We start from the raw sequence: 27,141 nt of genomic DNA on the forward strand, positions 1-27,141 counted from the left end.
GACAAAACTGTGTCTCCAAATTCACTGCGCTTCATTCTGCCGAAAATAATATTACTAGAGGAAAAATAAAATGCGGGATATTAGGTAATAAATAAGACACCGCTCTCAAAGATAAACGGTTGATTAACCCCTGTAAAAGGCGCAGCTCTATAAACGGCGCACTCCAAACTGCCGCTAAGCAGGGACAGCAAAATGGCCAGAAAACAAAAAACCTTTCCAAAACTGTATTAAATAATTAAATTATCGCAGATAACGTAATGTGCCCTTAACTCCTTCTAGCTACAGTAACACTCTAAGAACCGTATTTATTTATTTACCCTAAGATCTGAATCTACAATTAAGTCTTAGATATATAACCCCATGAACCACAGAGGTAATTCCCAAAGAAAACATCATATAACAATATGAATTAGATAAAATTAAATTATATTAAATGAGCCCAATAAATGAGTTAATCCTTTCATACTCATAAAAAGGAACAAACTCAAGTTTCCAGTCACAATCTATAAAGTGCCTGCATACTGCCTGTAAAAAATCCTTCTAAGGATTCTAGAAGTCCCATTAAAAAGCAGAGAGTTAAATTTATTCTGATCTCTGAAGTGCAAATCTCCTTACCTAGAAGACAAATTGCATTTACCTGTATCTAGCTGTCTGGCAGGAGGACAGCTCACAAGGCGTGGAAGGACACATCTCCTCACAGAAAGCCTGTAGAAAAAGAAAGATCAGAGACAACTACTCTGGCTTTCTATACCATGGGCAGCAAGGTGTTAGGAAAACACAGCAAGGCCCACCTTACAAGTTCCTAACTGATTTAAAGCCACCACTGCCCTACTGAGAAGGCTGACGTGGAGTATGGCTAGACACATCCTTTAAAAAAAGGGAAAAGATCAGAGTACTACTCTGCTTTCAAAGTAACAAACTCCAGTTTGAAGTGGACACCAAAAACTTCACTACCTCCATGCATCAGAGGCAAAGAGAATGACTGGGGGTTGTGGGTAAGGGAGTGATACTTAACAGTTTATCTGTGGTGCTCTTTGCCTCCTCCTGCTGGCCAGGAGTGATGTTCCCAACAGTAATTAAGATGAACCCGTGGACTCACCATATCTTAGGATGAGTCCACAGCTGCATTCATTACTTTTGGGAAATAAGAACCTGGCCACCAGGAGGAGGCAAAGACACACAAGCCAAAGGCTTAAATACTCCTCCCACTCACCTTATCCCCCAGTCATTCTGCAGAGGAACAAGGAACAGTAGAAGAAATATCAGGGTGAAAGGTGCCAGAAGAATAATAAGGATGCCCCACATAAAATTACTGGTGGGTAGCTGTGGAATCTTTCCATCAGTAGAAAAGGAAATGATCAGGTAAGCATAATTTATGTTTTTCTTCTTTCATGGAAAGAGTCCACAGCTGCATTCATTACTTTTGGGAAAACAATACCCAAGCTATAGAGGACACTGAATGCCAAGACAGGAGGGTACAATAGGCGGCCCATACTGAGGGCACCAGGCCTGAACCTCTACTGATAAAAAAAAGTCCCGCTTTGTCCGAAGCCAAGAAAAAACTTAAAGGAAAAGACCCAAGGACACTGACTCGCAGCTAGTCCAGAAGCCAAACTAGAGACGGCAAAACGGAGCCAACAATCCTCCAGAAGACACCGTCGCCCAACAGACGGTCCCCCACCACTCACTCCCCCACTAGTGAAGGGGATACCAGCCGAAACCCCCAAGGGGGCAAGGCAAAGGAGAACCAAGGAAACCGATAGGTCCCCTAATACAAAAAAGAACACCTCCAAAAGTGAGCCCAGCTCACAGAGACCCAAACAGGAAAAACACAATTTATGCTTACCTGATAAATTTATTTCTCTTGTGGTGTATCCAGTCCACGGATCATCCATTACTTGTGGGATATTCTCATTCCCAACAGGAAGTTGCAAGAGGACACCCACAGCAGAGCTGTTATATAGCTCCTCCCCTAACTGCCATATCCAGTCATTCGACCGAAAACACGCAGAGAAAGGAGAAACCATAGGGTGCAGTGGTGACTGTAGTTTAAATGAAAAAATTACCTGCCTTAAAATGACAGGGCGGGCCGTGGACTGGATACACCACAAGAGAAATAAATTTATCAGGTAAGCATAAATTGTGTTTTCTCTTGTAAGGTGTATCCAGTCCACGGATCATCCATTACTTGTGGGATACCAATACCAAAGCTAAAGTACACGGATGAAGGGAGGGACAAGGCAGGTACTTAAATGGAAGGTACCACTGCCTGTAAAACCTTTCTCCCAAAAATAGCCTCCGAAGAAGCAAAATTATCAAATTTGTAGAATTTTGAAAAAGTATGAAGCGAAAACCAAGTCGCCGCCTTGCAAATCTGTTCAACAGAAGCCTCATTTTTAAAGGCCCAAGTGGAAGCCACAGCTCTAGTAGAATGAGCTGTAATCCTTTCAGGAGGCTGCAGGCCAGCAGTCTCATAGGCTAAGCGGATTATGCTTCTTAGCCAAAAAGAAAGAGAGGTTGCCGAAGCCTTTTGACCTCTCCTCTGTCCAGAGTAGACAACAAACAAAGCAGATGTTTGACAAAAATCTTTAGTAGCTTGTAAGTAAAACTTTAAAGCACAAACCACGTCCAGATTGTGTAATAGACGTTCCTTCTTTGAAGAAGGATTAGGACACAAGGATGGAACAACAATCTCTTGATTGATATTCTTGTTAGATAACACCTTAGGTAAAAACCCAGGTTTGGTACGCAGGACTACCTTATCTGTATGGAAGATCAGATAAGGAGAATCACATCGTAAAGCAGATAACTCGGAGACTCTACGAGCCGAGGAAATAGCTACCAAAAACAGAACTTTCCAAGATAAAAGTTTGATATCTATGGAATGAAGAGGTTCAAACGGAACTCCTTGAAGAACCTTAAGAACCAAATTTAAGCTCCATGGGGGAGCAACAGGTTTAAACACAGGCTTGATTCTAACCAAAGCATGACAAAATGCCTGAACATCTGCCAGACGCTTGTGCAAAAGAATAGACAGAGCAGAAATCTGTCCTTTTAAGGAACTAGCTGACAATCCTTTTTCCAAACCATCTTGGAGAAAAGATAATATCCTGGGAATCCTAACCCTTGGATTCACACCAATAAAGATATGTACACCATATTTTATGGTAAATTTTCCTGGTGACAGGCTTTCGTGCCTGTATTAAGGTATCAATGACTGACTCGGAGAAGCCACGCTTTGATAAAATCAAGCGTTCAATCTCCAGGCAGTCAGTCTCAGAGAAATTAGATTTGGATGGTTGAAAGGACCCTAAAGTAGAAGGTCCTGTCTCAGAGGCAGAGTCCATGGTGGAAAGGATGACATGTCCACCAGATCTGCATACCAGGTCCTGTGTGGCCACGCAGGCGCTATCAAAATCACTGATGCTCTCTCCGGAGCAGAGGAAACGGTGGAAACACATAAGCCAGGTTGAAAGAGCATCTATTTTTTTTTTTGTAAATCGTTTTTATTGGTGTTTTAAACAATCAAACAATACAATATAGTAAACACAACAATAACGAGTCTGTTACAATATTTTAAGTTTCGGTGATTAAAATTGTCACAAGTTTGGGTCTTGTCCTTTTGAAGTCGAAAGCCTTCCAGTGCTGACCAGGAAATTAAAAATAAGTTATGAAGGAAAATAACACAGTATAAAGTAAAACATCTCCCTCTACCCTGCTATATTGAGTTGTCTCGGGTCTGAGCCATAAACACAGGTCTAGCGGAGTCCCAATGGAATTTGATGTGCTAGAGCATCTATTAGCGTTGCCTTGGGATCCCTGGACCTGGATCCTTAACAAGGAAGCTTGGCGTTCTAGCGAGACACCATCAGATCCAGTTCTGGTTTGCCCCAACAATGAATCAATTGTGCAAACACCTCCGGATGGAGTTCCCACTCTCCCGGATGAAAAGTCTGACGACTTAAAAAATCTGCCTCCCAGTTCTCTACACCTGGGATATGGATAGCTGATAGGTGGCAAGAGTGAGTCTCTGCCCAGCGAATTATCTTTGAGACTTCTAACATCGCCAGGGAACTCCTTGTTCCCCCTTGATGGTTGATGTAAGCCACAGTCGTGATGTTGTCCGACTGAAATCTGATGTATCTCAGAGTTGCTAACTGAGGCCAAGCCTGAAGAGCATTGAACATCACTCTTCCAGAATATTTATTGGAAGGAGTGTCTCCTCCTGAGTCCACGATCCCTGAGCCTTCAGAGAGTTCCAGACTGCACCCCAACCTAGAAGGCTGGCATCTGTTACAATTGTCCAATCTGGCCTGCGAAAGGTCATACCTTTGGACAGATGGACCCGAGATAGCCATCAGAGAAGAGAATCCCTGGTCTCTTGATCCAGATTTAGTAGAGGGGACAAATCTGTGTAATCCCCGTTCCACTGACTGAGCATGCATAGTTGCAGCGGTCTGAGATGTAGGCGTGCAAACGGCACTATGTCCATTGCCGCTACCATTAAGCCGATTACTTCCATGCACTGAGCCACCGAAGGGCGCGGAATGGAATGAAGAACATGGCAGGAATTTAGAAGCTTTGATAACCTGGACTCCGTCAGGTAAATTTTCATTTCTACAGAATCTATCAGAGTCCCTAGGAAGGAAAGTCTTGTGAGTGGAGATAGAGAACTCTTTTCCTTGTTCACTTTCCACCCATGCGATCTCAGAAATGCCAGTACTACGTCCATATGAGACTTGGCAATTTGGAAGTTTGATGCCTGTATCAGGATGTCGTCTAAATAAGGGGCCACTGCTATGCCCCGCTGCCTTAGGACCGCCAGAAGTGACCCTAGAACCTTCGTAAAGATTCTTGGGGCTGTAGCTAATCCAAAGGGAAAAGCTACAAACTGGTAATGCCTGTCTAGAAAGGCAAACCTGAGAAACCGATGATGATCTTTGTTATCGGAATGTGAAGATAAGCATCCTTTAAATCCACTGTAGTCATATATTGACCCTCCTGGATCATAGGTAGGATGGTACGAATAGTTTCCATCTTGAATGATGGAACTCTGAGGAATTTATTTAAGATCTTTAGATCCAAAATTGGTCTGAAGGTTCCCTCTTTTTTGGGAACCACCAACAGATTTGAGTAAAAACCCTGTCCCTGTTCCTCCTTTGGAACTGGATGGATCACTCCCATAACTAGGAGGTCTCGTACACAGTGTAAGAATGCCTCTCTCTTTATCTGGTTTGCAGATAATTGTGAAAGGTGAAATCTCCCTTTTGGGGGGGAAGCTTTGAAGTCCAGAAGATATCCCTGGGATATAATTTCTAACACCCAGGGATCCTGGACATCTCTTGCCCACGCCTGGGCGAAGAGCGAAAGTCTGCCCCCTACTAGATCCGTTACCGGATAGGGGGCCGTTCCTTCATGCTGTCTTAGAGGCAGCAGCAGGCTTTTTGGCCTGCTTACCTTTGTCCCAGGTCTGGTTTGGTCTCCAGACCGTCTTGGACTGAGCAAAAGTTCCCTCTTGTTTGCATTAGAGGAAGTTGATGCCGCACTTGCCTTGAAGTTTCAAAAGGCACGAAAATTAGACTGTTTGGCCCTTGATTTGGACCTGTCCTGAGGAAGAGCATGACCTTTTCCTCCAGTGATATCAGCAATAATCTCCTTCAAACCAGGCCGGAATAGGGTCTGCCCCTTGAAGGGAATGTTAAGCAGCTTAGATTTTGAAGTCACGTCAGCTGACCATGATTTAAACCATAGCGCCCTGCGCGCCTGTATAGCAAAACCAGAATTCTTAGCCGTTAGTTTAGTCAAATGAACAATGGCATCAGAAAACAAAGGAATTGGCTAGCTTAAGTGCTCTAAGCTTGCCAAGTATGTCATCCAATGGAGTCGCTACCTGTAAAGCTTCTTCCAGAGACTCAAACCAGAACGCCGCAGCAGCAGTGACAGGAGCAATGCATGCAAGGGGCTGTAGGATAAAACCTTATTGAATAAACATTTTCTTAAGGTAACCTTCTAATTTTTTATCCATTGGATCTAAAAAAGCACAACTGTCCTCGACAGGGATAGTAGTACGCTTTGCTAAAGTAGAAACTGCTCCCTCCACCTTAGGAACTGTCTGTCATAAGTCCCGTGTGGTGGCGTCTATTGGAAACATTTTTCTAAAAATAGGAGGGGAAGAGAACGTCACACCTGGTCTATCCCATTCCTTATTAATAATTTCTGTAAACCTTTTAGGTATTGGAAAAACATCAGTACACACCGGCACTGCATAGTATTTATCCAGTCTACACAATTTCTTTGGCACTGCAATTGTATCACAGTCATTCAGAGCAGCTAAAACCTCCCTGAGAAACACGCAGAGGTGTTCAAGCTTAAATTTAAATGTAGAAATATCAGAATCAGGTTGCATCATCTTTCCTGAGTCAGAAACATCACCCACAGACTGAAGCTCTCCTTCCTCAGCTTCTGCATATTGTGAGGCAGTATCAGACATGGTTCTTAAAGCGTCAGTATGCTCTGCATTTCGTCTAACCCCAGAGCTATCTCGCTTACCTCTAAATTCAGGTAGTCTGGTTAATACCGCTGACAGTGTATTATCCATGACTGCCGCCATGTCTTGTAAAGTAATCGCTATGGGCGCCCTAGATGTACTTGGCGCCATTTGAGCGTGAGTCCCTTGAGCGGGAGTCAAAGGATCTGACACGTGGGGAGAGTTAGTCGGCATAACTTCCCCCTCGTCAGATTCCTCTGGCGATAAATTTTTTTAAAGACAGAATATGATCTTTATTGTACATTTGGTACACATTCTAAGAGGGGGTTCCACCATGGCTTTTAAACATAATGAACAAGGAGTTTCCTCTATGTCAGACATCTTTGTACAGACTAGCAATGAGACTAGCAAGCTTGGAAAACACTTTAAATCAAGTTAACAAGCAAATATAAAAAACGGTACTGTGCCTTTAAGAGAAACAAATTTTGTCAAAATTTGAAAAACAGTGAAAAAAGGCAGTAAATCAAACAAAATTTTTACAGTGTATGTAATAAGTTAACAGAGCATTACACCCACTTGCAAATGGATGATTAAACCCTTAATTCAAAAAACAGATAAAAAAAACGATAGACTTTTTTAACAGACACAACAAACTGCCACAGCCTGCTGTGGCCCTACCTTCCCCAATAAACGACTTTGGAAAGCATTTGAGCTCTTTAGAGATGTCCTATAACATACAGGGGACTCCTGAGGGGAGCTGGATGTCACAGTTTGTAATTTTAACTGCAACAACTGTAACTTTTATACTACAACAGTGGAAACCCTCAGGAAACTGTTTCTAGGCAAAATTTAAGCTAGCCATGTGGAAAAAACTAGGCCCCAATAAAGTTTTATCACCAAAGCATATATAAAAACGATTTAACATGCCAGCAAACCTTTTATATTGCAATTTTATAAGGGTATTACCCCTGAGAGTAAGCATGATACCAGTCGCTATTAAATCACTATATTCAGGCTTAACTTACATTAATCCGGTATCAGCAGCATTTTCTAGCATTTTCCATTTCTAGAAAAAATTGTAACTGCACATACCTCATAGCAGAGTAACCTGCACGCCATTCTCCCGCTGAAGTTACCTCTCTCCTCAGACATATGTGAGAACAGCAATGGATCTTAGTTACAACCTGCTAAGATCATAGAAAACTCAGGCAGATTCTTCTTCTATTTACTGCCTGGGATAAAATAGTACAACTCCAGTACCATTTAAAATAAACTTTTGATTGAAGATAAAAAAACATAATTTATGTAAGAACTTACCTGATAAATTCATTTCTTTCATATTAGCAAGAGTCCATGAGCTAGTGACGTATGGGATATACATTCCTACCAGGAGGGGCAAAGTTTCCCAAACCTCAAAATGCCTATAAATACACCCCTCACCACACCCACAATTCAGTTTAACGAATAGCCAAGAAGTGGGGTGATAAAAAAGTGCGAAAGCATATAAAATAAGGAATTGGAATAATTGTGCTTTATACAAAATCATAACCACCACAAAAAAAGGGCGGGCCTCATGGACTCTTGCTAATATGAAAGAAATGAATTTATCAGGTAAGTTCTTACATAAATTATGTTTTCTTTCATGTAATTAGCAAGAGTCCATGAGCTAGTGACGTATGGGATAATGACTACCCAAGATGTGGATCTTTCCACACAAGAGTCACTAGAGAGGGAGGGACAAAATAAAGACAGCCAATTCCTGCTGAAAATAATCCACACCCAAAATAAAGTTTAATGAAAAATATAAGCAGAAGATTCAAACTGAAACCGCTGCCTGAAGTACTTTTCTACCAAAAACTGCTTCAGAAGAAGAAAATACATCAAAATGGTAGAATTTAGTAAAAGTATGCAAAGAGGACCAAGTTGCTGCTTTGCAAATCTGATCAACCGAAGCTTCATTCCTAAACACCCAGGAAGTAGAAACTGACCTAGAATGAGCTGTAATTTTCTGAGGCGGAGTTTTACCCGACTCAACATAGGCAAGATGAATTAAAGATTTCAACCAAGATGCCAAAGAAATGGCAGAAGCTTTCTGGCCTTTTCTAGAACCGGAAAAGATAACAAATAGACTAGAAGTCTTTCGGAAAGATTTAGTAGCTTCAACATAATATTTCAAAGCTCTAACAACATCCAAAGAATGCAACGATTTCTCCTTAGAATTCTTAGGATTAGGACATAATGAAGGAACCACAATTTCTCTACTAATGTTGTTGGAATTCACAACTTTAGGTAAAAATTCAAAAGAAGTTCGCAACACCGCCTTATCCTGATGAAAAATCAGAAAAGGAGACTCACAAGAAAGAGCAGATAATTCAGAAACTCTTCTGGCAGAAGAGATGGCCAAAAGGAACAAAACTTTCCAAGAAAGTAATTTAATGTCCAATGAATGCATAGGTTCAAATGGAGGAGCTTGAAGCGCCCCCAGAACCAAATTCAAACTCCAAGGAGGAGAAATTGACTTAATGACAGGCTTTATACGAACCAAAGCTTGTACAAAACAAAGAATATCAGGAAGAATAGCAATCTTTCTGTGAAAAAGAACAGAAAGAGCAGAGATTTGTCCTTTCAAGGAACTTGCAGACAAACCCTTATCTAAACCATCCTGAAGAAACTGTAATACTCTCGGTATTCTAAAAGAATGCCAAGAAAAATGATGAGAAAGACACCAAGAAATATAAGTCTTCCAGACTCTATAATATATCTCTCTAGATACAGATTTACGAGCCTGTAACATAGTATTAATCACAGAGTCAGAGAAACCTCTGTGACCAAGAATCAAGCGTTCAATCTCCATACCTTTAAATTTAAGGATTTCAGATCCTGATGGAAAAAAGGACCTTGAGACAGAAGGTCTGGTCTTAACGGAAGAGTCCACGGTTGGCAAGAGGCCATCCGGACAAGATCCGCATACCAAAACCTGTGAGGCCATGCTGGAGCTACCAGCAGAACAAACGAGCATTCCTTCAGAATCTTGGAGATTACTCTTGGAAGAAGAACTAGAGGCGGAAAGATATAGGCAGGATGATACTTCCAAGGAAGTGATAATGCATCCACTGCCTCCGCCTGAGGATCCCGGGATCTGGACAGATACCTGGGAAGTTTCTTGTTTAGATGAGACGCCATCAGATCTATTTCTGGAAGTTCCCACATTTGAACAATCTGAAGAAATACCTCTGGGTGAAGTGACCATTCTCCCGGATGCAACGTTTGGCGACTGAGATAATCCGCTTCCCAATTGTCTATACCTGGGATATGAACCGCAGAGATTAGACAGGAGCTGGATTCCGCCCAAACCAAAATTCGAGATACTTCTTTCATAGCTAGAGGACTGTGAGTCCCTCCTTGATGATTGATGTATGCCACAGTTGTGACATTGTCTGTCTGAAAACAAATGAACGATTCTCTCTTCAGAAGAGGCCAAAACTGAAGAGCTCTGAAAATTGCACGGAGTTCCAAAATATTGATCAGTAATCTCACCTCCTGAGATTCCCAAACTCCTTGTGCCGTCAGAGATCCCCACACAGCTCCCCAACCTGTGAGACTTGCATCTGTTGAAATTACAGTCCAGGTCGGAAGCACAAAAGAAGCCCCCTGAATTAAACGATGGTGATCTGTCCACCACGTTAGAGAGTGTCGAACAATCGGTTTTAAAGATATTAATTGAGATATCTTTGTGTAATCCTTGCACCATTGATTCAACATACAGAGCTGAAGATGTCGCATGTGAAAACGAGCAAAGGGGATCGCGTCCGATGCAGCAGTCATAAGACCTAGAATTTCCATGCATAAGGCTACCGAAGGGAATGATTGTGACTGAAGGTTTCGACAAGCTGTAATTAATTTTAGACGTCTCTTGTCTGTTAAAGACAGAGTCATGGACACTGAATCCATCTGGAAACCCAGAAAGGTTACCCTTGTCTGAGGAATCAATGAACTTTTTGGTAAATTGATCCTCCAACCATGATCTTGAAGAAACCACACAAGTCGATTCGTATGAGATTCTGCTAAATGTAAAGACTGAGCAAGTACCAAGATATCGTCCAAATAAGGAATACCACAATACCCTGTTCTCTGATTACAGACAGAAGGGCACCGAGAACCTTTGTAAAAATTCTTGGAGCTGTAGCTAGGCCAAACGGCAGAGCCACAAACTGGTAATGCTTGTCCAGAAAAGAGAATCTCAGGAACTGATAATGATCTGGATGAATCGGAATATGCAGATATGCATCCTGTAAATCTATTGTGGACATATAATTCCCTTGCTGAACAAAAGGCAAGATAGTCCTTACAGTTACCATCTTGAACGTTGGTATCCTTACATAACGATTCAATATTTTTAGATCCAGAACTGGTCTGAAGGAATTCTCCTTCTTTGGTACAATGAAGAGATTTGAATAAAACCCCATCCCCTGTTCCGGAACTGGAACTGGCATAATTACTCCAGTCAACTCTAGATCTGAAACACAATTCAGAAATGCTTGAGCTTTTACTGGATTTACTGGGACACGGGAAAGAAAAAATCTCTTTGCAGGAGGTCTCATCTTGAAACCAATTCTGTACCCTTCTGAAACAATGTTCTGAATCCAAAGATTGTGAACAGAATTGATCCAAATTTCCTTGAAAAAACGTAACCTGCCCCCTACCAGCTGAGCTGGAATGAGGGCCGCACCTTCATGTGGACTTAGAAGCAGGCTTTGCCTTTCTAGCTGGCTTGGATTTATTCCAGACTGGAGATGGTTTCCAAACTGAAACTGCTCCTGAGGATGAAGGATCAGGCTTTTGTTCTTTGTTGAAACGAAAGGAACGAAAACGATTATTAGCCCTGTTTTTACCTTTAGATTTTTTATCCTGTGGTAAAAAAGTTCCTTTCCCACCAGTAACAGTTGAAATAATAGAATCCAACTGAGAACCAAATAATTTGTTACCCTGGAAAGAAATAGAAAGTAGAGTTGATTTAGAAGCCATATCAGCATTCCAAGTTTTAAGCCATAAAGCTCTTCTAGCTAAAATAGCTAGAGACATAAACCTGACATCAACTCTGATAATATCAAAAATGGCATCACAGATAAAATTATTAGCATGCTGAAGAAGAATAATAATATCATGAGAATCATGATGTGTTACTTGTTGCGCTAAAGTTTCCAACCAAAAAGTTGAAGCTGCAGCAACATCAGCCAAAGATATAGCAGGTCTAAGAAGATTACCTGAACACAGATAAGCTTTTCTTAGAAAGGATTCAATTTTCCTATCTAGAGGATCCTTAAACGAAGTACCATCTGACGTAGGAATAGTAGTACGTTTAGCAAGGGTAGAAATAGCCCCATCAACTTTAGGGATTTTGTCCCAAAATTCTAATCTGTCAGACGGCACAGGATATAATTGCTTAAAACGTTTAGAAGGAGTAAATGAATTACCCAATTTATCCCATTCTTTGGAAATTACTGCAGAAATAGCATTAGGAACAGGAAAAACTTCTGGAATAACCACAGGAGCTTTAAATACCGTATCCAAACGTTTAGAATTAGTATCAAGAGGACCAGAATCCTCTATTTCTAAAGCAATTAGTACTTCTTTAAGTAAAGAACGAATAAATTCCATTTTAAATAAATAAGAAGATTTATCAGCATCAATCTCAGAGACAGAATCCTCTGAACCAGAAGAGTCATCAGAATCAGAATGATGATGTTCATTTAAAAATTCATCTGTAGGGAGAGAAGTTTTAAAAGATTTTTTACGTTTACTAGAAGGAGAAATAACAGACATAGCCTTCTTTATGGATTCAGAAACAAAATCTCTTATGTTATCAGGAACATTCTGCACCTTAGATGTTGAAGGAACTGCAACAGGCAATGGTACTTTACTAAAGGAAATATTATCTGCATTAACAAGTTTGTCATGACAATCAATACAAACAACAGCCGGAGGAATAGCTACCAAAAATTTACAGCAGATACACTTAGCTTTGGTAGATCCAGCACTAGACAGCGATTTTCCTGTAGTATCTTCTGACTCAGATGCAACGTGAGACATCTTGCAATATGTAAGAGAAAAAACAACATATAAAGCAAAATTGAACAAATTCCTTAAATGACAGTTTCAGGAATGGGAAAGAATGCCAAGAACAAGCTTCTAGCAACCAGAAGCAATAAAAAATGAGACTTAAATAATGTGGAGATAAAAGCGACGCCCATATTTTTTAGCGCCAAATCAGACGCCCACATTATTTGGCGCCTAAATGCTTTTGGCGCCAAAATGACGCCACATCCGGAACGCCGACATCTTTGGCGCAAAATAACGTAAAAAAAATGACGCAACTTCCGGCGACACGTATGACGCCGGAAACGGAAAAGAATTTTTGCGCCAAAAAGTCAGCGCAAGAATGACGCAATAAAATGAAGCATTTTCAGCCCCCGCGAGCCTAACAGCCCACAGGGAAAAAAGTGTCAAATTTTTGAAGGTAAGAAAAAAATGATTAATTCAAATGCATTATCCCAAATATGAAACTGACTGTCTGAAAAATAAGGAAAGTTGAACATTCTGAGTCAAGGCAAATAAATGTTTGAATACATATATTTAGAACTTTATAAACTAAGTGCCCAACCATAGCTTAGAGTGTCACAGAAAATAAGATTTACTTACCCCAGGACACTCATCTACATGTTTGTAGAAAGCCAAACCAGTACTGAAACGAGAATCAGCAGAGGTAATGGTATATATAAGAGTATATCGTCGATCTGAAAAGGGAGGTAAGAGATTAATCTCTACGACCGATAACAGAGAACCTATGAAATAGACCCCGTTGAAGGAGATCACTGCATTCAAATAGGCAATACTCTCTTCACATCCCTCTGACATTCACTGCATGCTGAGAGGAAAACCGGGCTCCAACTTGCTGCGGAGCGCATATCAACGTAGAATCTAGCACAAACTTACTTCACCACCTCCATCGGAGGCAAAGTTTGTAAAAACTGAATTGTGGGTGTGGTGAGGGGTGTATTTATAGGCATTTTGAGGTTTGGGAAACTTTGCCCCTCCTGGTAGGAATGTATATCCCATACGTCACTAGCTCATGGACTCTTGCTAATTACATGAAAGAAACTAACTATATTTCACCACTCTCTCTTACTACCTTCATGCGTGTTGAGAGTTGCAAGAGAATGACTGGATATGGCAGTTAGGGGAGGAGCTATATAACAGCTCTGCTGTGGGTGTCCTCTTGCAATTTCCTGTTGGGAATGAGAATATCCCACAAGTAATGGATGATCCGTGGACTGGATACACCTTACAAGAGAAAGGAGGCCATGCCTATACCAAGTGAAACCCGGGATAAGACCGGGCACAGAGGCAGAACAGACTTTTCTCCAACATCCTACAAGCACTGAACGCAACTGAAGAGGCAAAGTCCTCCCAGCGTCTGAACATAGAATACCAAAGTATTCAACCACGAAAAACGTGTAATAGACCCAGGCGAAAAACCCCAAGTTTGAGAACACAGAGTCCATATAAAAAAACAACAAACATGAGGAGCACTAATTAAAAGCAGCTATAGAGATCAGAAAATAAAAATAAACAGAGCTATGTCTGTGGGATTAAAATAGATAATATTTATTATAGTACAATACAAATGCCTAATACCACTGGTGGTTAATAAACATATATTACGCTAAAAATATCTATATATGATAAGATAAAACTTAAAACATATTCTAAACAGAGATAAGCACTATTTAAATGCTATATCCAATACAAAGTGGCTGTTACTTTTGTAGCCGTTAATGTTGTATTCAATGCAAAGTGGTTGCTACTTTTGTAGCCGTTAATGTTTGCTGTAAAATACGGCTGATACTTTTGTAGCCTTAAAAATGTTTTTAATTTGTCCAACAACAGGAGGTTTTATTTAGAACAATTGTCCCTTAGGTTACAATCCTTTGAGTATTAAAAATAAAGGAGATTATGAATAAAATGGAACACAGTCAGCTGTTATAAAAAAGATTACTCTGCAATCAATGTAAATATTTAGGATCCGTAATTATTCCCAGAATCCGAAACCTGCAGGGTTTCTCCGCTAAATCAAAATGGAAAATAGTAGCTTACTAGGGATCTCCGGCTCTCAGACCTATTACCTTACACTGGTTTTTGTCCGCAGTCTGGCTTGGCGTTTTAGATACGATATCCTCCAAGTTTCAGCCGCTCTCCCCTCAAGGTAGCTTGTTCCGGTTCAGGTAGTGAGATCACAAGACCTGAATGAGCCAATAATTTTAGCGGATTGCCGGGAAAGGTGAATTCATTCAGTTAAAAGCACAAAGTCCTTTATAACAAGATCTTAAAACTCAGATACTTGTAACTTGGCTTTACCAGAGATAAGAGTAATCCTCCGTTGAAAAAATTGTATCAGAGCGCTCTGATTTTCTAATTTCAAACACAGCTTTTGATCTTCACAACATCTACGCGTTTCAGCTTTAAACAGCCTTTTTCAAGATGGTTATTCCTTTCCCATACTTCTCTATTTATTCAGGATTGTCTTTAATTGATTAACCTCCTTTTTTTTCTTAAAGGTATAGTCCATTGGTCCAGGATACAAGTTATACAATATTGCTAAGATATTCCAAATTAATAAAAATTCCTTATTAACTATAAAATTCATAAAAGTGATTATAAAAAAGTGATTATATATATATATATATATATATATATATATATATATATATATATATATATATATATATATATATATATATCTATATATCTATATATATATATATATATATATATATATATATATATAATGTGTCACATTCACTTTTTCTAATCACTTTTATGAATAAGTTATATTACTTCCCTATTTTAAGCTTCATGAGGCAACAACCTGCCTAACAAATATTGAGCTACAAAAAAATAATAATCTGTAGTAGATTTCAAATGATGTCAGTGCATTTGATAAAAAAGGGGATTTATTCAATTATGTGTTGCAAGTTGTTTTGCACTTGCCATTCATTGTAAAATGCCCAAATATAATACTTAGGTGTTTACATTTTTTTTTAAAGTGTTAATTTCCCTGGAAGTCCCTTCAGTTTTTAAAACTATATCATCATATTTAAATAATGACTTAATTAAAAGCTTACCTCATAGTAATTTGGTTACATTTCATTCATTATAGCTTGGTATGCATTTTCACCGACTAAATGTTTTATTTTTATCTGTTGGTCATATCCTAAAATATTACTTACATGTACCAAGTGAGAGAATTCATTTACAAGCTTATCCAGGTCAACTAAGTCCTAGAAGAATAGAAAAAAACACATTTAGTAATAAATTAACAGAAACAAAAAAAAAGGGAATTAAAACACAAAAATATTCAATAATGCATATATAAATTCCCTATTTAGAATATAAAAATATTTTTGAATAAACTACTTAAATTTATGTTGAAACCAACAGGAATTGCAAGGTTGCTCATTGGTTTCTAGGGAAATTCCCACATCTTTATTGGTAGATAGGGACCCCCCCCCCCCCCAAGATAAATGGACTTAATATTTCCTTTTTTTAATGTATAAAGACAAAATATTTACATGGAAAAAAAAGGACAATTTACCTTTTCCAAAGTGTCCCATGACTCTGCAGCATTTTCCTCCTGAGGAATTTCTGGATATTGTAAATACAAATTCTGTTCTGAAGACTCACTACTACAAAGTGCTTCTGAATAATAAATACATAAGAATGAACAAATATGCATATAAATATTTAATGTACATAATGTAAAATTGTTTTTAGTTACTAACTTTTCAAAAGTAGATCTGTATAACATTGAATTAAATAATGTAAGAATTATTTAAGTTATTGTGAATAGTTCAATCCTGGTAGCTGTTGTGATCTAAAATTGATAAATCAATTTTGCTTCATGAAGTAAGAATTATGGTAGAAGCCTGACTTATGCATATTTTTACAGATATTGCCTGGATCTGTTTACCATAAATTATTAAAAAGCAGTCTAGTTTTCATATATAGCCCCTAAAAGATTAATTCATTTCATTAGAGAAAGCGTAAAATATTTTTTCATGTTAATAAAAAAACATCTTACTTTCAAATAGGGGGTGTAGTAATTTGACAATAAGCAGATCAAAATGAAGAATTAAAATAATTTTATGAACATTTTAAGCACAAACAAATCAACCAATTTTCATTAAATAGTTATCTGTAAATACATTTAAACTGCTACAGAAATTTTATAAAGTCAGGATAGTTTAGGATCAAACTTAAAGTGATGGTAAATCCAAGCGTTTAACAAACGCTAGGATTTACCATCACTAAAAATCAAGTGGCATTTAAGTAATGAGATATGAAAAAAGGGTGCTAAACTCACCCTTTTTGTGCCGTTGCACAGTGCTAAACTCAGCGGCGGCACATCGCTCTTCTACCAATGAGGTGCACCTCTGAACCAATAGCCGTGCGTGCGTGCGTACAGAACACTGTTAGGTGACACACACGGCTATTAGTTCAGAGGTGCAAACGCCACCTCATTGAAGGAGATCGATGTGCCGTGGGCGACCGGAGCCACTGAGCTTAGCGCTATGCAACGGCACAGAAAGGGTGAGTTTAGCACCCTTTTCTTACATATCTCTTTACTTAAAAATACACTTGATTTTTATTGATGGTAAATCCTCGAGGGTAAAAAATGTGCTGCTTTTATTTTAACTGCACTTGCATGCAGCATTCCAGTCTCAAAATTCTGTGAATTGATCACTGAAAAAAGACAATGTGTTCTTTTTATCACTTAAAATATAAACAATTTTTTCACATTCATGGTGGTGATATGGATATTTAATGCGCATAATAAAAGTTGAAAGTAAACAGCTGCGCTCAATCGTAAACAAAAAAACGCGCTAAATATGTTTTTGTGCAACTTCAGACCTAGTGTAAAGTGTAAGAAAAAAAAAAAAAATGTTAAAAGCATATATACACATATTTTGAGCCCTTTCCAGTTAAATACCTTGAAACATGAAATATAATTTTTAATCGATTTTAATGTGCTTTGAATAGAAATACTTTACATTCCAATGTTCTACACAAAAGACTATTGACCATGACAAAAGAGTGAGGAAAAGAAGAGTTCTGGCTTTACTGGCAGAGGGATACAGTGAACGTCAGGTTGCTTCCATACTTAAAATTTCAGAGATGGCAGTTCATAAGAAGAAGGTGAAGCAGCAGATATTGGAGAGAACAAAGCAACAAACTGGAGGAGGGTGAAAACAACTCTCCAATGCCTGGGATAACCGCTAACTGAATTCAAATGTCCCTCAACAAAAGTAGGATGACATCACATGACCTACAAAAAGAATGGCTAATAACAGCTGGGGTGAAATGTACGGCAAGGACAGTTAAAAAAGTGTTCCTGGGGGGGGCGTGTCCGAACAGTGTACCTGACAGGACGCATTTTCTGTGAGCTCTGCAAGAATCCTCTTTAATCCGCCGATTATTGAGCTAAAAGACAGCACATCTCTGTATATCAGACATCAAACAACAACTACAAAGCAATCTGTGGCTACATGTCAGTTTTATGCTGCTGTATCTATGAAATTGGAACCACAGAACGGAAATATAAGGCCTAAGGCGGCGGCCCATTTTTAGGCAGCGACCCCCCCCCCCGGATTTGCCGGGTTACCAGTGCTGACAGCTGATACCTGTCTTACTGAGCCTTCTTACTAGCAACAGACAGTTTACTATTTTACCGTTACACAAGCAGCCTAACATACCTATATCCTTTAACACCTCTGCCGGCAGATTCTCTCAAGATGGCGACTGCATGGGAGATTGATCTAGAGCAGCACTTAGAACAACGCTTCGCCAAATTGGAGGCCTTACTAACCAAACTATATGAGAGATCTCTGCCCATAGCCCTTATAGAAAGCTTTCAATCAACACCGGAGCACTTGCCCACAGCAGAGCCTGAACCGGACTTTTTGAATGGCGAGTGGAAACAACAACTAGCCCTGGAGGAGGCCCACTGTTCCTCACACGCTTTCACAGATAAACCGGAGGTTCGCAGATCAGCCAAAGATCCTCAGAATGCACACCGCGATCTTGGCTTCATGAAATTCACATGGCTACACAAACATCCGGAACTCGCAGCTCCACATCATAACAAAATGGTGGAAAATGCCCCTAAAACAATTACCCGTGGTATAGAGAGCACAGTGCAGCCACCCCTGCCGGGAATCCTCCTTGCAAAGAACAGCGGCTACTTAGTTCCACGTAGCAAAGGACTGACAGCGCTTGGGCTTTCCTCCAGGAGCGCACTAGCAGATTCAGTCATTGGAAGTGATCCACAAATTGTTGTGTTCAGGAGCCCATTGTTTCCACCTGACTTAGCTACCCAAACAGCCTCCAGATTTGAAGCAGGTTAATGAGAAAACCTTTATCTACATTGACATTGGACATACCTGTTATATTTCTGCTGGCAGTGAGAACCCGGGGATTGTGCGTAGTTAAAATTTTCGGTAAAGTTAAGTGTGGTGCATGTTAGTAATCTTAAGATATCTATGTTTAACCGTAGTATGCAATGTTTTTTAGCCCCCTATCATATGTTCGGCAAGTTATTGATAAGTGTGTATGCCCCACGCGGCACCCAGAATTATGTCTGAGAAGCGCTATGGTATATGCAAACTTAAACCTGGGACTAAAAGATCAGCGGAGACCCGATATTTCTGCCTCATGTAACAAACATCTATCTAGACTATTAAGGGGACATTTAACTTCATGTTATAGAGATACTTAGTTGCTCAGTTTTATTTTCTTCATTTATTCCTACTGTCTCTAGCAAGCATCATACCATAGTGCAACTGTCATATATATGTATACCATGTGTAACTTGAGGAAAATACTGCATTTATAATATATAAACAGGACTGCTTAGGGCACTTATAGATGTACAGGTACATTTCTCTTTGACAATGTTCAATATGATATTGCTTTGAACTACATAACCCAGAAGAGAGCAATCGATGGAGGCCACTGTATACCCGGACAAAAATCGGGGGCAAAACTGTATTATTATAGCATGACAAATGATTAATTTTTTATTTTAGCCATGATAAACACTGTATAGTCACAGATTAGCTTCTCATTGCCCCTCACTTTGCAGGCAAGCAGCCACCATACAAAAACAGAATTGCTTTTCCAACAAGGTATACAAGCAAATCCCTTACAATGCTTAATGGTTTGTATGTTGTAGGTTTAGTGTTTAGTGTTTAACGTTACATACTAGTTATAAGTTGGTTAACCCCAACATCAGCATATATGGTTTTCTTCTTAGTTGCGGGAGCCAAGAGTGGGTTCCCCAGCTGGGGTATGGATAGAGCGTTCAATCAGCGTAGCCCACTTGTCCTACTCAACCGACATCTTATTGAGTTTTAAGCTACTTTTTCTTAAACTTATCATGTAGATTAATAATAACTTTGACCTGTGGGATAAGTGGGAACACAACAAAAGTATACAGTTGTATCTCATAATCAGTAAATATGCAGCAAACTTCTATATGCCATGTATTGTATAATGTGTTGATTTCATACTTGCTGTAAATCATCAAATTTCCCAATAAAGCTCTTTGAAAAAAAAAAAAAAAAAAAAAAAAAAAAAGTGTTCCTGGGGGCAGGACTTGAATTTTTGCACCAGGAGTGGCATAAAATCACAGAACAGCAATGTGAAAGACTGGATGACAACATGCCAAAATGCACGAAAGCTGTGATTGAATATCAGGGTTATTCCACCAAATATTTTTTTTTTTTTTTTTTACTTTTGCTTAGTTAAAACACTAGTATCGTGTTGTTGAATGAACTTGTTTTCTTTGCATTGTTCAAGGTCTGAAAACATTACATCTTTTTTGTTATGTTGACCAGTTTTCATTTTCCACCAATAAATGTTTAAAATGACAATATTTTTATTTGGAATTTGGGGGAAAAGTTGTCAGTTTATAGAATAATACAAAAAATGTTAATTTTACTCTAAACACATACCCATAAATAGTAAAACCAGAGAAACTGATAATTTTGCAGTGGTCTCTTGATTTTTTTCTAGAGCTGTATATATATATATATACACACACACACACAGAGTAGCTCACAAAAGTGAGTATACCCCTTACATTTTTGTAAATATTTTATTATATCTTTTCATGTGACAACACTGAAGAAATGACACTTTGCTACAATGTAAAGTAGTGAGTGTACAGCCTGTATAACAGTGGAAATTTGCTGTCCCCTCAAAATAACTCAACAAACAGCCATTGATGTCTAAACCGTTGGCAACAAAAGTGAGTACACCCCTAAGTGGAAATGTCCAAATTGGGCCAAAAGTGTCAATATTTTTTGTGGCCACCATTATTTTATAGCACTGTCTTAACCCTCTTAGGCATGGAGTTCACCAGAGCTTCACAGGTTGCCACTGGAGTCCTCTTCCACTTCTCCATGACGACATCATGGAGCTGGTGGATGTTAGAGACCTTGCGCTCCTCCACCTTCCGTTTGAGGATGCCCCACAGATGCTCAATAGGGTTTAGGTCTGGAGACATGCTTGGCCAGTCCATCACCTTTACCCTCAGCTTCTTAAGCAAGGCAGTGGTTGTCTTGGAGGTGTGTTTGGGGTCGTTATGTTGGAATACTGCCATGGTGCCCAGTCTCCAAAGGGAGGGGATCATGCTCTGCTTCAGTATGTCACAGTACATGTTGGAAATCATGGTTCCCTCAATGAACTGTAGCTCCCCAGTGCTGGCAATACTTATGCAGGCCCAGACCATGACACTCTCACCACCATGCTTGACAGTAGGCAAGACACACTTGTCTTTGTACTCCTCACCTGGTTGCCGCCACACACGCTTGAGACCATCTGAACCAAATAAGTTTATCTTGGTCTCATCAGACCACAGGGCATGGCTCCAGTAATCCATGTCCTTAGTCTGCTTGTCTTCAGCAAACTGTTTGCGGGCTTTCTTGTGCATCATCTTTAGTAGCGGCTTCCTTCTAGGACGACAGCCATGCAGACCAATTTGATGCAGTGTGTGGCGTATGGTCTGAGAACTGACAGGCTGACCCCCCCCCCCCACCCCTTCAACCTCTGCAGCAATGCTGGCAGCACTCATACGTCTATTTCCTAAAGATAACCTCTGGATATGACACTGAGCATGTGCACTCAACTTCTTTGGTCGACCATGGCGAGGCCTGTTCTGAGTGGAACCTGTCCTGTGAAACCGCTGTATGGTCTTGCCCACCGTGCTGAAACTCAGTTTCAGGGTCTTGGCAATCTTCTTATAGCTTAGGCCATCTTTATGTAGAGCAACAATTCTTTTTTTTCCAGATCCTTAGAGAGTTCTTTGCCATGAGGTGCCATGTTGAACTTCCAGTGACCAGTATGAGAGAGTGTGAGAGCGATAACACCAAATTTAACACATATGCTCCCCATTCACACCTGTGACCTTGCAACACTAACGAGTCACATGACACCGGGGAGGAAAAATGGCTAATTGGGCCCAATTTGGACATTTCCACTTAGGGGTGTCCTCACTTTTGTTGCCAACGGTTTAGACATTAATGGCTGTGTGTTGAGTTATTTTGAGGGGACAACAAATTTACTCTGCTATACAGGCTGTACACTCACTACTTTACATTGTAGCAAAGTGTCATTTCTTCACTATTTTCACATGAAAAGATATAATAAAATATTTACAAAAATGTGAGGGGTGTACTCACTTTTGTGAGATACTGTGTGTGTATATATATATATATATATATATATTTTTTTTTTTTTAATTATTATTTTTTTTGTGCCTTCCTAATTTTCGTACTGTTCACACCACTTTTTCATAGCTTTACCATTAAAGTTATTCCATACTAATTAGCTCAGTAAACTAAATCAGCATGCAATATGGATTTCAACAATTTGTATAGCTTTAGATTAACAAGAAGTATCTTATGAAAAATACATAATATAATACACATTTAAATCTCTAGATATCATTAGCAATGGGTCATTTTAACATTAGGCACTAAGGCTCTTAAATAAGATAAAACACAAAAATAAGATAAAACACTTCTTTGAATACTTATATAAAAAAATCCATATAAAGATCGTATTAAAAAGGGACATTAAACACTAAATATATGCTAGATAGAATGATGCATTTAAAGAAAAGATTAGTCCATGACTAACATGTAGATGTATTTTTTAAAGTTTCATTAGTTGTTTAAAAAGTGACAAAATAAGTGTAAAGTTTTAGTGTCTATAAAACACTGGGAGCTGCCATGTTGTAACTTGTGTTACCTTCTCTGCTGTGGCCAATTAGAGACAGTTATAAATAGGTCACTAGAGTGTGCAGCCAATGGTTGTGCTGGATTTAACTGCACTTCCATTTCTAACAGGAACTGAAAAGCTCACAATTTCAGAATGGAATTACAGGCAAAGAAAACAAAATAAATAATGAAAGCATATTGCAGAGCTGTTTTATATATACAATTTATCATTTTATATTACCATATCAAAGTGTTTAATGTCCCTTTAATAAATGTCTCTCGTCAGTTGTTCAAGTGAGATCACATTAATGCATCTGTATATTTTGAAATAGCCCATAATCTTTTAAAGAGGAAAATTATAGTTTTAATACAATTTTTCTTCAGCTGCACAGTTAAGTTATAAGCAGAAATAAACACTTTACTTCTTCAGCTTTGTAAAGAGAGAGCAAACATAACTATTCCTGTAGTGGGTAGTCTGGAGCTCCAAACAATGGAGGAAAAAAGTCATCTAATCCTATATAATAAATGGCCAAGTATGTTTGTCAGATGCAGTCATGCGCAGTAGAGACTGCACGTGACAAACATACCTGACCATTTGGATCCTGACACTCAGCACAGAGCAAGGCTGAAGCGGAGTGTCGGGGAGCGTGGCCGACGGGAGCGTTACGATGGGGGCGTGGCCAGACATTGTGAGGGACGTGGCTGGGCGGGGTGCTGTGATGGGGGCGTGACCAGAGAGGCAAAGGCTTTCAATGAAGACAGAGGAGAGCCAGAGAGGGAGCAGGAGAGGGGGTGAGAAGGGCCAAAGAGGGGGGGGGGGGAGAAGGGCCAAAGAGGGGGGGATAGAGCCAAAGGGGGGGGAGAGAGAGAGCCAAAGAGGAGAGAGAGCCAAAGAGGAAAGAGAGCCAAAGAGGAAAGAGAGCCAAAGAGGAAAGAGAGCCAAAGAGGAAAGAGAGCCAAAGAGGAAAGAGAGCCAAAGAGGAAAGAGAGCCAAAGAGGAAAGAGAGCCAAAGAGGAAAGAGAGCCAAAGAGGAAAGAGAGCCAAAGAGGAAAGAGAGCCAAAGAGGAGAGAGAGCCAAAGAGGGGGAGAGCCAAAGAGGGGGGAGAGCCAAAGAGGGGGGGAGAGAGAGCCAAAGAGGGGGGGAGAGAGAGCCAAAGAGGGGGGGGAGAGAGAGCCAAAGAGGGGGGGGAGAGAGAGCCAAAGAGGGGGGAGAGAGAGCCAAAGAGGGGGGAGAGAGAGCCAAAGAGGGGGAGGAGAGCCAAAGAGGGGAGAGAGAGCCAAAGAGGGGAGAGAGAGAGAGCCAAAGAGGAAAGAGAGCCAAAGAGGAGAGAGAGCCAAAGAGGGGAGAGAGCCAAAGAGGGGAGAGAGAGAGCCCCAAGAGGGGGGAGAGAGAGCCAAAGAGGGGGGGGGGAGAGCCAAAGAGGGGGGGGGAGAGAGCCAAAGGGGGGGGAGAGAGCCAAAGGGGGGGGAGAGAGCCAAATGGGGGGGGGGAGAGAGCCAAAGGGGGGAGAGAGCCAAAGAGGGGGGAGAGAGAGAGCCAAAGAGGAAAGAGAGCCAAAGAGGAGAGAGAGCCAAAGAGGGGAGAGAGCCAGCCCCGAGAGGGGGGAGAGAGAGCCAAAGTGGGGGGGGAGAGCCAAAGAGGGGGGGGGGGAGAGAGCCAAAGGGGGAGAGAGCCAAAGGGGGGGGGGAGAGAGAGAGCCAAAGAGGAAAGAGAGCCAAAGAGGAGAGAGAGCCAAAGAGGAGAGAGAGCCAAAGAGGAGAGAGAGCCAAAGAGGAGAGAAAGCCAAAGAGGGGAGAGAGCCAAAGAGGGGGAGAGAGAGAGCCAAAGAGGGGGGGGGGAGAGCCAAAGAGGGGGTGAAGAGAGCCAAAGAGGGGGTGAAGAGAGCCAAAGAGGGGGGAGAGAGAGAGCAAAAGAGGGGGAGAGAGAGAGCAAAAGAGGGGGAGAGAGAGAGCAAAAGAGGGGGAGAGAGAGAGCAAAAGAGGGAGGAGAGAGCCAAAGGGGGGGGAGAAAGCCAAAGGGGGGGGGGAGAGAGCCAAAGAGGGGGGGGAGAAAGCCAAAGGGGGGGGGGGGAGAAAGCCAAAGGGGGGGGGGAGAAAGCCAAAGGGGGGGGGGAAAGCCAAAGGGGGGGGAAGAGAGCCAAAGGGGGGGGGAGAGAGCCAAAGGGGGGGGGGGGAGAGCCAAAGGTGGGGGGGGGAGCCAAAGGGGGGGGAGCACCAAAGGGGGGGGAGAGAGAGAGCCAAAGAGGAGAGAGAGCCAAAGAGGAGAGAGAGCAAAAGAGGGGAGAGAGCCAAAGAGGGGGGAGAGCCAAAGAGGGGGGAGAGCCAAAGAGGGGGGGGGGAGAGCCAAAGAGGGGGGGGGGAGAGAGCCAAAGAGGGGGGAGAGAGCCAAAGAGGGGGGAGAGAGCCAAAGGTGGGGGGAGAGAGCCAAAGGGGGGGGAGAGCTAAAGGGGGGGGAGAGCTAAAGGGGGGGAGAGAGCCAAAGGGGGGGGGGGAGAGAGCCAAAGGGGGGGAGAGAGAGCCAAAGGGGGGGGGAGAGAGAGAGCCAAAGAGGGGAGAGAGCCAAAGAGGGGGGACAGAGAGCCAAAGAGGGGGGGAGAGAGCCAAAGAGGGGGGGAGAGAGCCAAAGAGGGGGGGAGAGAACAAAAGAGGGGGAGAGAGAGCAAAAGAAAGGAGGGAGAGAGCCAAAGAGGGGAGAGAGAGAGCAAATAAGGGGAGAGAGCAAAAGAGGGGAGAGAGAGAGCAAAGGAGAGGGGGGAGAGAAAGCAAAAGAGAGGGGGGGAGAAAGCAAAAGAGAGGGGGGGAAGAGAGAGCAAAAGAGAGGGGGGAGAGAGCAAGGGGTGGGACCGCTGTACTGCAAAAAATGGCCCGTGTACACGGGCTTTAGTACTAGTAACAAATAATTTGCCAGATAGAGTTCCTGTCAGAAAAGTACAGCAAATGAGTGGGACAAGTGATGTTGTTTATCCTCACTTCTAGGCTCTGGTGGTTATGAAAGGTATAAAGCTGCACTTTAATCCTGGCAATTCAGGCTGCGGCCTTAGCGATTAGGAACAAATTAGTCAACAGCATTGGGCTTCCAATGTGTGCCGTAAGCTTATATGCACATTCATTGCTCACCAAAGCATGAGCAAAACTCGGCAGCAGGGGACCCTTTTGCCTCATCCGCCAAGGGTAGCAGCATCTCTCGGGTGCACTGTGCTCCTCCAGCTGGGACACTGACCATGTGCACTTCTGATGTAGCTCCACCCCCATTGAAAGCCTCCTCATAGGCCTAAATCCACTGTAATGTCACTTTAAACACAGGCATATACTTCTCCTGATTAAAAATCAAAAGAGAAAGCTTTCTTGCAGGCAATTGAGATCCCCACCCTACCCTTCCATTACCATAATTCACAATACAACAGAAGGAGTTATATACTATGATTGTTAATTGTTGTAAGAGACAGCCTAACTTGTCTATTTGAAATAAAAAAGGAGGATACTGGAAACTCCATTAAATGACAAGATGACAGGAGCCTAACCTGACTTGAAAGGCGAACCACCTGAGAGAGTTTCAGGTCTACTAGGCTCGGTAGCATCACTGAAGAGGTCTCAAATTAAGCACTGCATAAATTACTGGCTGGGAAGAGGCCACCATAAAACCTAGAACTGTCATAAAATGTTTTGATTTTGGTAGCTGAATCAACAGCAAACAACTGAAAGCCAGAATGGTTTTGGAAATTAATTATTCTGGAAATCTTTGTCTAGACTCAAACCCAGGAAAACTTTGATGATACTTAAAGGGACATGAAACCCAAAATTTTTCTTTCATGATTTAGGTAGAACATACAATTTTAATCAACTTTCTAGTTTACTTCTATTATCAAATTTGTTTCATTCACTTCATATTCTTTGTTGAAGGAGCAGCAATGCACTGTAGTACTGGTTTCTAACTGAACACATGGGTGAGCCAATGACAATCGGTATATATATGCAGCCACCAATCAGCAGCTAGAACCTAGGTTCTTTACTGCTCCTTAGCTTACCTAGATAAAGCTTTTAGCAAAGGATAACAAGAGAAGGAAGGAAATTAAATAATAGAAGTAAATTGAAAAGTTGTTTAAAATGTTATGCTCTAAGTCATTCATGTCTAATTATGACTTTAAATGTCCCTTTAAGGATGCAGTCAAAATACCAGGTTAATTTTAAATACATCAATATTTGATTTTTGCTTTAGTGATTGCCAATACCTTGGTATAAATTCGTAGAGCTCTTGTCAGTCCAAAAGGGAAATAAACTGGAAATAGCAATGTTTCACAGCAAACCTGAGGAAACTT

The 27,141-nt window shown here is 41.0% G+C and overlaps 1 protein-coding gene across 2 annotated transcripts in view; it reads right to left on the reverse strand.

Annotated features, from left to right (window-relative positions):
- Positions 1 to 27,141, reverse strand: part of STX17 (syntaxin 17) — a 166,495-nt gene that overhangs the window by 41,959 nt on the left and 97,395 nt on the right. For both annotated transcript variants that reach the window (XM_053714477.1, XM_053714476.1), the window contains exons 5-6: positions 16,140 to 16,243; positions 15,775 to 15,825 (exon numbers count right to left, since the gene is read on the reverse strand). In XM_053714477.1, coding sequence (XP_053570452.1) covers positions 15,775 to 15,825; positions 16,140 to 16,243 — 155 coding nt within the window. The remainder of the gene's footprint in view (positions 1 to 15,774; positions 15,826 to 16,139; positions 16,244 to 27,141) is intronic.

The sequence above is a fragment of the Bombina bombina genome, chromosome 5 (assembly GCF_027579735.1).
Source record: "Bombina bombina isolate aBomBom1 chromosome 5, aBomBom1.pri, whole genome shotgun sequence".
Taxonomy (NCBI): Eukaryota; Metazoa; Chordata; class Amphibia; order Anura; family Bombinatoridae; genus Bombina; species Bombina bombina.